Source organism: Arachis hypogaea, chromosome 1 (genome assembly GCF_003086295.3).
Source record: "Arachis hypogaea cultivar Tifrunner chromosome 1, arahy.Tifrunner.gnm2.J5K5, whole genome shotgun sequence".
Classification (NCBI taxonomy): Eukaryota; Viridiplantae; Streptophyta; class Magnoliopsida; order Fabales; family Fabaceae; genus Arachis; species Arachis hypogaea.
The window spans coordinates 103,012,718-103,026,005 of NC_092036.1; the positions used below are offsets into that span (position 1 = coordinate 103,012,718).

General features: G+C 33.5%; 1 protein-coding gene across 2 annotated transcripts; it reads left to right on the forward strand.

The window, feature by feature from the left end:
- The first annotated feature begins 9,083 nt into the window (after positions 1 to 9,083).
- On the forward strand, positions 9,084 to 13,010 carry LOC140174873 (uncharacterized). Of its 2 annotated transcripts, none has more exons than XR_011864919.1 (5): positions 9,084 to 9,490; positions 10,439 to 10,779; positions 11,885 to 11,940; positions 12,021 to 12,285; positions 12,393 to 13,010. XR_011864919.1 is itself a non-coding variant. In XM_072201524.1 (5 exons), exons 1-2 carry the CDS (start codon positions 9,145 to 9,147, stop codon positions 10,761 to 10,763), a joined length of 621 nt encoding a protein of 206 aa, XP_072057625.1. In that variant the 5' UTR covers positions 9,086 to 9,144; the 3' UTR covers positions 10,764 to 10,779; positions 11,885 to 11,940; positions 12,021 to 12,285; positions 12,393 to 13,010. The 2 variants fall into 2 exon arrangements, 1 of the variants encoding a protein (XP_072057625.1); XM_072201524.1 differs by having other exon boundaries at positions 9,086 to 9,490; positions 10,489 to 10,779.
- The last annotated feature ends 278 nt before the right edge of the window (positions 13,011 to 13,288 follow it).

Genomic DNA, 13,288 nt, shown 5'->3' on the forward strand with positions numbered 1-13,288 from the left:
GAACCCTTTTGACTCCACTAAAATTAAGGTAAAATACTGTGAATCTCTTTAATAAGAGTATCTGGGAGCTTAAAGCAACATAACGAATAAATAGGCACTGCTTCTCCCACTGCCTTGATAAGTACATGTCTTCCAGCCGATGACAAAATGCGTCTTTTCCACCCTTGCACTTTCTTCCTAATTTCTCTTTGATCAGCCCAAAAGTAGCTTTTTTAGAGCGTTGGACAACAGAAAGTAGCCCAAGATACTTGTCTTGAGCTCTTATGTGTCTAATATGCAGCTGGTTAGCAAGGGCCATTCAGATATCAGCAGGAGTATTATTATTGAAAAAGATAGCTGATTTATCTAAATTAACTTTTTGACCACTAAACTCCTCATAAGTCTCTAGAAGTTTCAAAATATGATCACAAGATCGATAGTTAACTGGTGCGGATTTTATAACCCACACTTACTAACCGGCAAGTGCAAGTAATACCTTACGTGAGTAAGGGTCAATCCCACAAGGATTGATGGATTAAGCAACAATGATTGAGTGATAAGCTTAGTTAGGCAAGCAGAAATTGGTTTTGAGATGTTCAAAAAGTTTAAGTGTAAATTCAGAATATCAAAGACAGGCAGATTAATAAGTTGGGAATAAAATATTAGAGAAAATAGTTAAGGTTTCAGAGTTATCTATTTTTCCAGATTTATTTTTTTACTAACTATTTTAATCATGCAAGATTTAATTTCATGACAAACTATATATGACTAGACCCTAATTCCTTAGACCTTCCTAGTCTCCTCTAAAATTCATTAATTGCCAATTCCTTGGTCAATTCATTCCAATTAGAAGGTGATGATCAATTTCTAGTTTATATGCCAAAAGAATTCTAATTATCCAAAAATAAGGGGGTTATATGTCACGTATCCCGTTAAATACAAACAATTAAAATTCAGTATAATATGTTTTCAAGCTGTTGTTCAAGTAAAGAGTTTTTCCAAGTTTTACAAGAACTCAATTAGAACATGGGTCATACTTCCGTTCCACCCATATTTCATAAAATGAAGAACGAAAACAATTATTGAAATATAAATCAAGACATGAATTAAATTAGAAAGATCAAACGAATAAATCCATACAAATAGACAGAGCTCCTAACCTTAACAGTGGAGGATTAGTTGCTCATAGTTCAGAATAGAAAACTAGGATTTTGGTAAACTATTGTGTACTTGTTTAAATGTACAGAGTTCCTATTTATAACTAATCCTAATAGATTTAAAATCTAATTATCTAAAATTAAAAATAATATCTTTTCCTAAAAGATAAAATTTGAATTTAAATTCGAATTAATTAACAGCTCCGCGTCTTGTAGCGTGGGGACCACTTGGTTTCACTGGATCTGCGCCTATCTTGGTTGCTAAAATGGGGCCCAGAAATCACCCTCAGCGTTTTCTGCACGTGGCGCGTGTCACGCGTACGCGTCGCTGGTTTTCTTCTCAAGTCATGCGGACGCGTCGGTCACGCGAACGCGTCGCTGAGCAAATCTTCAAATCACGCATACGCGTCAGTCACGCGTACGCATCGCCATGGATACTTCCAGATCACGCGCACACGTCAGGCACGCGTGCGCGTCACTCCTCGCAGCCATCTCCTTTAATTCTTGTGTTGCGGAAATTCCGTCAAATTCCGCTGAATGCTGCCTAAAAATAAATAAAATTACCCAAAACTCAAAATAGCATCCATAGTGGCTAAAATATAATTAATTCTTAATTAAACTCAACAATTTAAGTGCAAATTTACTAGGAAAAGATAGACAAGATGCTCACGCATCATTAGCCTTGCAAAAAAGTATAGAGTCGTCAGCGAATAAAAGATGATTAATAGTAGGACATCTTTGATTGATCTGAATACCTTGGATGAGACTATTTTGCTCTGTCTTGTGTAGCAAAAAGGATAATCCTTCTGCACAAAATAGGAATAGATATGGAGATAGAGGATCACCTTGTCGGATGCCTCTATTTGGCTTAAAAAAGCCAAATGGTTGACCTTCCACAACAACAGAGTAAGAAACTGTAGTCACCACCTTGCAAACCCAGTTACTCCATCTAGAATGAAAGTCCAACTTATCCATCATAAACCATAAGAAATGCCATTCAACTCTATCATATGCCTTGCTCATATCTAATTTAATAGCCATCTTAGTCTCCAAGCCTTTCTTCTTGTTTTTTAAGTAATGTAATACATTCATGGGCTATAAGGATATTATTAAAAATTAACCTTTCCCTTAAAAAAGTATTTTGATTAGGGCTGAATAATTTGTTCATAATACCTTGTAGCCTATGAACCAAGACTTTAGAAATAATATTGTAAAAAACTGAAGAAAGGATGATAGGTCTCACCTGAGTCATATTACTAGCATTTAGGACTTTTGGAATCAAGTAAATATGGGTATGGTTGAAACTTTTAAAAATTATTTCACTAATAAAAAAACTCCTGACTGCCCGAGTGACATCTTCTCCCACAATATTCTAGTAGAATTGAAAAAATTTGGCTGTAAATCCGTCTTCTCCTGGGGCACTTTGTGGGTGAACGCTAAAGGTCGCCTGCTTAATTTTCTCCCTCGACATCGGCCTTAATAAGCTTCTATTCATAGAGTTCGTCACTTTAGGCACAAAATCTTCAAACATCATATTCAGATAAGTAGTTTCTGAAGCAGAGAAAATCTTCTTAAAATACTCTTCAGCCACTAAAGCAATCCCATCATGAGTTGTGGCTACTCCACCATCAGTCCTCTCTAGTCTCCAGATTTTATTATTCTAGTTTCTAGATTGGACACTTCGATGGAAGAATTTAGTATTTATGTCACCTGCTTGTAGCCACTTAATACGAAATTTTTCTCTCCAGTAACTTTTTTCTTTATCGTAAGCCGACTCGACTTTCATCTCTAGCTCATCAATCACTTCCCCGCCATTAACTCCTACTTCACGCAGCACTTCAATTTCTCTCAAAAGATCTTCAATTTCTTTTCTTGAGTTCGACTTGCATTGCTGCTACCACTACACTAGTTTATGCCTACAGATTTTTAGTTTTTGTGCCAAAATAAACATAGCTGAGCCCTCTACTTCCATCTTCTAAACCCTTGTAATAATATCTCTAACATCCATTTAACGACACCATCTCTCTTGAAATTTAAACCTTCTTTTAGACTTCTATATAATTGGATTAGTGTCTAAAAGGAGGGGGCATGGTCCGAGCCGTTCTTAGAGAGTCTATGAATTGTTGTTGAAGGATAAAAAATCAGTCACTCTTCTTTTTCCAGCCCCCTGTCAATGTGTTCTTTGATAAGCTCTTGACCCCTTCTTCTATTTGTCCATGTATATGGTCTCCCAACCATACCCAAATCAACGAGTGCATTTCCATCAATAAAGTCCGTAAATGCAGCAATAGAGGAAGGAGATTTGTCGCTACCTCCCTCCTTTTCTTGTTGGTTTACAAATTGCGTTAAGGCTCCGTTTGGTAATAAAGACACAAAGTAATGGACAGAGACATAAAGACATAACAATACATAGACATAGATATACACAAATTTTTTTTATTATGTTTGGTAACAATATACATAATACACTAATTTATATTCATATCAACATACTAAATTTACCCTCAACAGTAACACCATTATCACCACCACTATCAACATCTACAATCACCACCATCATCTATAACCATCATTAATACCAATATCTAATTTATCATAATCATTTACATATAATTAACAAAAAAATTGTGATAAATTTCTTAGCAATAATAATTTATTTATCTAAAAAAATGAGAGAGAGAGAGGCAAGATTGTAATTACAGTGACAATAAACCAAAATTTAAGAAAAAATTGAGAGATGGTGCTGACGACAATAGAAGGGTAGAAGAAGATAGTAGCAACTACGAGTAACTGGAAGGCGAATAGGCACGAGATGCTGGGTTGCGAGAGGTGGATGACAATGACACTGTGAGTTGCTGGATCGCGAGAGGTGGACGATGACAGTGCTGTGACGACACCGCGACTTATTATCTCGTTATGGCTATACGGCGATGCCACTGCGATTTTGCTGTTATGTGAGAACTGCATGGTGACGGCACTACGATTGTTGCAGTGATAGGCGACATATCTGGATGAGTGGCAAGAGTGGAGGCAGTGGCGGTGGCAGAGGGAGGAGTGATGGAGGGAAAAGCGTAGTGACAGAAGAAGATGAAGGAGGGAGAAGGGATGAAGGAGGGACACAACAATAGAAGAAAGAGGAGGATGGAGGAAGAAGAAGGGAAAAGGAATAAGGTACTTGGATGTTGGAAGGTTTCTGGCTTTCTGGAGTTAGAAACTCAGAATGAAATGGGGAAAAAGGGGGGTTAGGGTCAAGGTACATAATTGGTATTTCAAAAAAAGAAAGGGATAGAAATGTAAATTTTTTTGTCTAATCAATTGTGTCTCAATGTCTCAACTCAAGTGAGAGACACTAAAAACATGTATTTCATGTACACTTATGTGTCGCCATGTTCATTAAAATTTTGTGTCTTAGGAAACAAACGATAGACATGTACCACCGTATCTATGTCTTTGGTGTATATGGACACCAACTAAGCGCACGCTAAAATCACCTATCACCACTACCTCCTCTTGCATCTGGTTGATTATAGAAGAAAACTCATTGAATTGTAACAGCCTAGTTTGTTCTAGGCTACCCAAGTGCACACCAACCAACACCAATATCTTATTAATTGCTAAATCTGTAACTTTTGCTGCAATGAAGTAGACCTCTTTTCGAATCACTTTCACTTCCGTTTCTTCCCTCCAAGCTAGTGCCAAACCTCTAGCAGTACCATTCGGATTCACCAAACTCCATTCATTAAAGCCACAACCTCCTATCTTCCTCTCAACCTGTCGAAATTGGTTCTTAGTTTCACAAAGGAATGCAATTTTGGGGGAGTGAGATCGGCAGATCCCTTTTTTAATTCTGGATTATCAGGAGTCTCCTCAAACTCCGACAATTCTAGCTCAAGACCTTCATATCTCTTTGGGTGCCAATTGAAGGCTGGCACCCTCCACTATCATTCCAATGGTCTCTTCCCTGCTAAGACAAAATTTCTTCGCATCTCCTCCCATATCTTCCTCAGAGGTTCTCTTTTTTTACCCTGATTCTGGTTGATTTTTTTTTTCAAATTCTGTCTAGCCAGTTTTTTAATTGAAGGCAATTTACTTGGCCCCCTTATCTTCACTTCTACATCTTGATTTTTTAACCGCATGACATCTTCAACAGCAGCCTCTTCTTTTTGAGTTTCCATACCAGAATTTGTAATAGAAAGGTTTGTTACTTCTGCATTCACATTGTTCTCTGTCTTTTTATTCTCCATACTTGGCATTGAGTTATCTATCTTTTTAGAATTCTGTCTTCCCATGGTCAATTTTGAAAATTTGTCTAAAAAGCAAGCTGTGAGTGATTTTTTTTCTTGGAGTTGAGTAGTGTTCAGAGGTCTTATTTGTTGTTTCTTCTGAGCTTCTCTCCTTTAGCGTCACTCTACTCGCAACCTGGTCTGCCTTCACCCATTCATCTATAACATTTTGTTTTGTAATCTCCTGCAGCGAGTCTTCTATAAGAAAATTACACGTTTTAACTTCATGTCCAACGTTTTCACAATAAGTGTATACAATACCTATTCGCTCATACCGCACTCCAATTTCAATAGTTTTATTATTCGGGCTAATGATATTGAAACTATCTTTCACCAAATTATCTCCCGAAAACATCACCTTTGCCTTCACAATTCTGGATTCCTTCCCCTTCATGTCAAAGAAACCCACATCCATCACTTCACCAATGTTTTTCCCAATTCTCCTACCAACCTCAATGGTTTTGTAACTTTCTGGCAGACCCCAAAATTGGGCCCAAACTGAAAAGCCAGAAATTCGAGTCTCCTCTTCTGTCCATCTTTGAACATGGAGGATAAAATCTTTAAAGACTAAAGGGGATCGTCTTTCTATTCTTTTTACATCTAACTCTTTATCAAAGAAGAACTGAAAATGGTTACCTCCTTTTTCTACAATTCTGAATCCGTCAGGGTGGCGCCATATTGCTCTGAGAGCACTGTCTACAGTACCTTTGGAAAAGGGCTTATCAGCAAACAGCTTACCGAGTAAACTATTGTTGTAGGCATGTACTCTAGAGGCAATGTCTTCCTTTCTCAAGTGGATTGCACTTCCATTATTTCTACTTTTTTCTTTGGACTTTCTCCCATGTCTTCTGTTGTCATCTGCTATGAGGATCAGCCTGCCAAAAGGTTATTTGAATTCAGGTTAAAAGATTATGAGTGGTTACCGTAACACTGAAGAGAAGTGTTGACGGCAGAGACCAAACTCTGTTAAAGGTAAAAACCCTAGCAGAGCGCTAAACAACCCTATTGAGCACAAATAACATATTAACAGATAGTTATACAATATAAAAAGATCAACTATATTATACTAAATATAACATTTTTTATTGTATAACTATATTAATATAACATTTTAATATAACTATATTGATGACATTACTTTTAAATCAAATCTGAATTTTTCAGAGCATAACGTCAAAAAAGCATAAGTTTTATACTTAATTTCATAAATTAAATGATAATTTATTTTTTTTTAAATTATATATTGTATAAATATAATTAATCTTTTTATATTTATTGTATAACTATCTGTTATTTCTGACTTTGAAAAATCTAAATTTTAATTCTTATGCCAATTTGGAGAATTATATTTTATATTAATTTTTTTAATATCAAAAGTATCGGTAATATCCTTAGATGTTGATGAGTCAAAGGATAATTTTTAACGAATTTTTAGAAATTGTTTATTGTTTTGTTTTGAATTTATAAGTTTGTAAAAATGTAGATTTTTTACAATTTTAACTAAAATACAAAATTCAAATTTCTATTCTTATTCGTTTTGATTTTTTTATATTTTATTTGAATCTAAATGGAGATATTTTTTATTGACCTTTATATTTTAAAGTTAATATTAACTTAAAAATAGTAATATTAATAATTTGTACAAGTAGTAAATCGAATTAACTAGATTTGATTTATTATTGATTTATTATATTCCAAATTTCATTCCTAAGTAAATCGAATCTATTAACATCGATTTACATAAAACCTTACTAATTCGAATCATATATATAGATTCGATTTAGTATATAAATTGAATTCAATCAATTCGATTTATATAAAAGTATGAATAGAGACATACATATAACATTATTCATTTTAAAATTTTTGTGCAATATAAGTTGGTACTTGATTTAATTAAGTGTTTTACTCTTAACATAAATTAATTATAATTCTTTCATTTATTATTACCAAATCAATTGAAAAATAAATCCATGAATACAAAAGAATAATAAATAAAATAGTCTCTTTTTATCTTTTTTTTTTATTTAATCCTCTTTTATATTATACTTAGAAATTCTAATAAGGATCTAGATTATTAACAAAATTTAAATTTTATATATATATATATATATATATATATATATATATATATATATATATATATGGTACATAAATTTTTTAAAAAATTTATCATATTTTTTTTCACTTATATTTGAACATATAAGTCATTCTCGAAAAACAACAAATAATTATATCTTTTTATGGTTAATTGCAAATTACTGAATCGAGCTAAATTTAAATCAGCATAGATATATTGCCAACGATTTTACAATTTGACCCAATTAATTACTCGGACATAGATATAAGAAGAATCAAACTGATTCTTTTTTATGATCCATGATTAACTTTTTTTTGTAGTACTCTACCCCGTTGCCTCCTTGAAAGAGATATTTTGGATCACTAGAATGAGTAGAAAAAAAAAAAAGTATATTTGGCGAGTACCCTATCCCTTTTTCAAAACTCCATGCCATGTATTTAGGGAATTCATCGTCATTCAGTTAATAGAATAAGTAGAAAAGAGTAAATGGAGGAGAATAAGATAAAATCTAATTCTATATATAATAATATAAATAAATATAATATCAAAATAATAAAAAATAAAAGAATAAATTTAAAATGTAAAATTAAAAAATAGATTGATTTTGTCTTTAATTTTTAAAAGGTACATAGATATGAATATGATAATACACTTTTTTATTTTTTAAAAAAATTATTCTGAATGACTAAGTTTTTTTAAAAAATAAAAAAATCTAGAAATTAATTTTTTTTTAAATTTTTTTGCGTACATCTTTTAAATAGTTATACAAATATTGTCATAAAAAGTTCAGATCAAATCTACAAGTTGTTTGTTAAATACAAAAATTTGTTAGCCACTTATAAAAAAATATAATATTTGTTAATTATTTTTCCGTTTTTTTAAATTATTCAGAGACTTATTTGTCGTTCATATTTTCAAAAGTTATTTTTATTAGTGATATGAGTTTTTTTTATACCATTTTAGTAGTTTATTATAATTTTAACAAATTTTTTATGTATTTATTAAAAAATTTAAAAAAATATTACTAATAATCTTAACATGTATTTTAATATTACATGTTTGTTAAACTCAATTTTTTGAAATTTATACGTAGCTTTTTTTTTCCATTATTGCAGGAGCTTGCTTAAACAGAAGTGAAAATAAATCTTTTTAACTTTTTTACTAATGATGTAAAATATAATTTTTTATCATACAATATCAATTAAAAAATAAATAAAAGATTGAAGAAGCAGCAACTTAGTGATTAATTCTCTTAAGGGGCATTTATTGTTGAAATACCCTAAATATTCTTGACATTCGTATAAAATACGATTGTTATTAATTAATTATATATTTAATTTTTTTTATTAATAAAATAAAAAGAACTTATATATGGTTATTAAAAAATACCAATATCAAAATAGTATTTAGTATAAAAGGTGTATGGGTAGGGGAATTGATGTTTGTTTCATTTTTTTGGTCTGATTAAAGATATTTGTTTAATGGGCCCGAATAGAGACCATAACAACAAAGAGGTGGGGAGGCCCAAATTGAAATTTGGCAACCGACCCAAAACCTACAAAAAGCGTGACATCTGAGAACTCAGAAGTCAGAACTCAGAAACAAGCAATGAACCAAACCAAAGACGCTTAACTCGCGAGCGCACATGGGTGGTACTCGGAAGCAGAGGGAACGGCGCTTGAAGCCAGCGCGTGGGAGGGGCTCACTTGCCGTTCTTCCAGGCGAACTGATCCAGGAGATCCTGTGGAGGATTCCGCCGAAAGACGTGGTGGAACTTCGGTGCGTGTGTAAGTCATGGAAAACCCTAATTTCGTCCCCGCAATTTATGAAGGCGCTCATCCAGCGTTCCTACGCCCACATTGCCGGTTGCGCTTCCAGAGCCGCCAAAGTTATGGACTCAATCTCGTTGTTGCTAGCTTCTGTTTCTGACGGCAATGTTACGGTTAATGATATTTCGGATGGCGTGAAGGCAAGCATGGAAGTTGTCAACGGTGAGTTGCAACAGATCGAAACCGATTTTAATTTGTATCAATGTTTTTCCAAATTTTATCATTCCTCCCCGCGCCCGTGAATGTTATCATGCTTCTGCTATGAAGTGTTAAAACTGTACAGTTCAGTTGGATTGAAATTACTGTTACGCCGTTTTAGTATTTTACACGCTCTGTGTTGAATGATTATTGAATTTAATATGAAACGAAACTAAAAGTTGAGGTCTTTAGGATATCTCACCCATTGTGGTAGAGTTGATAGTTAAATTCGAGACGTTTGACACGGAAAAAGTAGAGTATGAGTTAAAACATTAATTAATTTTAAGATTTAGATTTATAATTTGAAATTGAGTGATAAAAAATTTGAGGAGGTATAGGGAGTCAATGAAATATCTGTACAATTTATTATTTTTGGTATTCGGATGGGTATTTATGTATTGTGTTTGAAAAATTAGTAGTATTTTACATGTTTATTTTTTAACTTATATTGGACTAAATAAATAATTTATTATACACATTGTATAAATACTTCATTTGACTCTCTAGTGGGATTAAAAAAATTTATAATTTAAATTTAAATTAAATTAAATAATTTAAAAAATAACTCTAAAGTAATCATCCGAGAGAGAACCAAATTCCAGGGAAAAAAGTCCTTTCTGGCCTTTAATTTATAATTTCGTGTATCAATGATGTGCTTACGTTTAATCTGCTGATTTATTTGTTAAGTGTAGTTAAGATGGATAGATTTGTATTGTTAAAAAAGTTGTCTTTTTCTATATCAATTTCATTAGATAGACAATGAAAATTATGAACTATATTAATAATAGGCTGGACTTTCTACCCACGAAAATTTGAAAAAAAAAATAATAATTCATCTCAAATTATCCTTTTAAAAACTCTATTTTCATTTTTTACACTTTAATTTTCTACCTTCTAATTTTTTTACCGCAGCACTACCGCTCTCTAAACCCTAATCACGCCGTTGTTCCGTAACTCACCAGTCAGCCTCAGTGCCGTCGAGTTTCCTCCCCATCAAGCCGTCGGTGCTGTGCCGACTTCCCTACCAGACGCATCGTTGATGCTCTGCCACCATCCCCACTCTGCCTCCCCTCCACGCTCCCATGCACAACGCCGTACCCCTGCTCGAAGTTGCGCCTCCGCCTTTCATCGGTGCCATAGATTGAGCAATAGGAAGAAGCGGCATGTCAAAGGTGCCGGTACACCAGCCGAGTCGGTCCCATCGCTGCCTATATTCCGCCGTCGCCGCCAACTATAGCAACATCATTGACAAGGTAATGTGTAGGTTCTTCAGTTCGTAGTATTTCTATTTTTTTTTTTATTTTGAATGTTTTTCGTCGGATGGAACAATAAATTGGTTTATCCCACCTTGCCGCTTTACTTCTTCACCCATTGGTCTGCAAGGCTAATTGATAGTTAGGGTTTTATTTTTTTAGAAGATGTTTTTGCTATATATTAGGCTTCAGGTAATAGTGGTTCGAATTAGATGTTCTTTGATTTGGTTGAATTAGTGGAATTTTCTTTTTCCTGTAAACCATTTTAGATATTTGAATAATTGGTCTCAATTGGAAAAAAAAAAAAAGTGACTGATACTAATTTACTTAGTTTTTATTTTTTTCCCCTATACTATATGTTTCTTATCTTAGTTTGGTTAAATTGATGTTAGGTATTAATCTAGGATTCAGGTAGTATGTACGAATGTTTGAATGAGATGTTATTAATCTAGGATACTTATTCTTCTTTTAACTATTTTATATGCGTGAATATATGGTTTCAACTGATTAACTGGATGCACGGGTGATAGTTCGGCAAATTTAGTAGTTGTTACTTAAGAATTGAGGAGGATGTTCATTTTGTCATGTATGCAGTTGGTTCTTTTATATGTGAAGTGCATGTTTATTTAATTCAGCATGTACATGCTTTGCATGTTTATTTTGTTATGTGCTTTGGATTTGATTTAGTTTAATTATGTTTGAATAGAAATTGGGTTTGATTTGAGTCATTTAAACCAGGTGCACGGGTGATATTTTGGTCAATAAGTTAGTTGTTACTGAAGCACTAAGAAAAGTTTTCATTTTACCTAATATGTGGATGGTCATTGCCCATCAAAAAGAGGATGTTTATTCGGATTATACCAATGGTCTTTGGTTTGATTTCTTATGTGGTTTTGAAGTTAAATAAACAGTTAGTTTAAACTTAGTTTAATTGTTCCTGATTTTACATCATTAAATTAGTTTCAATAGTATGCATTCCTTATATTTTCTAATTAAAATGTATGGTTATTCTATTATTCGTTAAATGCTTGTTTTCGGATTAGATTGTAATTAGATTGTAAATTTCGGATTGTGTGAAACTTAACCCTTTGTTGCTTCTTAACAGATTATAAACCCACCTGATTTGTGTTGCTGAAAAGTCTAGTCAGATGAAAAAAAAGGGTAAGATGCAGTTCACTGTTATTGGCTTCTACTCCAACATGATTATACTTGCTTCTTACGACTACTTTCTTTATTGATAGAAATTAGTAGAGACGCGTTGTTCACCTTGTTACATGAACGGTATAATGAGCCACTTGGTAAAAAATGCCAAAGCGAAGCTGGTGGAAGTAGAAGCTACATGATTCGGATTCTTGAAGCGAATCTTGCATTGGTATGTGAAACAGGATATTATGGTTCAGCTAGAAAGGGCCTACGATGTCTGAACAAGTACATTAAAAGTAGATGTCGGCAACATTTGCATTAACGCCGAGTTGATTGGGCGGGTTTTAGACATTCCTTCTAGTGGTGAGTTTATTTTCCATATTAAGTAGCCTTTGTTGTGCCTAATCGTTCAATTTCGATGTTTCTATCCTACCGGTAATTGCATGTATTTGGATGTTTCAATAATCTAGGCAACGACTTCCTCGAATTCAACAAATAGAATGCTGTCCATGTGGCCATCAAAGGACAATTTCAGAAAAGAACGACCACCGAATTGCGCGATTTTGTCTACAGTTGCTCTATGGAAACCGAAGAAAACCGAAGCAGACAGGATTAAGTTCATACGACATCTTAGTGGTCTTAAAGATGTTCTTGCGCTAAAAAACTCAACAAACAATCTCGCCGTGACACATACCCCTGATCACGGACCCAAGTAGATTCAATTAGCCGTTGAAGACTTTCAAGTGGTTGGAAAAGGCACTCAAAAAGTATAAAGTTAAAAAGCACCAAACATGCGAAGCATGCATGTTGGCGCTATTGGTATGTTACATTATTAAACTACTAGTAGATGCAGCATACCATTATGTTGTAAACCATAATTTGTGAGCTTCTCTTTGGTATTGTACTTCTAGTGACTGAAACATAGTTTGCTCGATGACTGTTAAGAATCGTAGCCATGGATTACTAGATGGATTGCCGCTGAATTTGAGAAGGCAACTAATGTTCTTTTCCAGATACTAACTTAAACTAGTTCTTTTTATATTGTACTATGATACCTTGCTTCCACATGAATAGTATGATTTTTATAACTTGGACGTTTTTTTCATATCTAATTTGGATTATTATTAAGTGATATATTGGATCTTTAAAAATCAAGGATGCATCACAGACAAAGCGAAAAAAGGTGAAGAACTTATGGGCTGACCAAGCACCTAAGACAACAAAACCATATTTCAAAGAAGCATACTAAAAAAGCATACGAAAAACTCCAGTGCCTCTCATAGCAAGTATCTATTGGAATGTGTGCCTCTCATAGTAAGAACCTTTTGGAATGTGTGTAAATTCCATTAATTATCTTTCAAGTAAG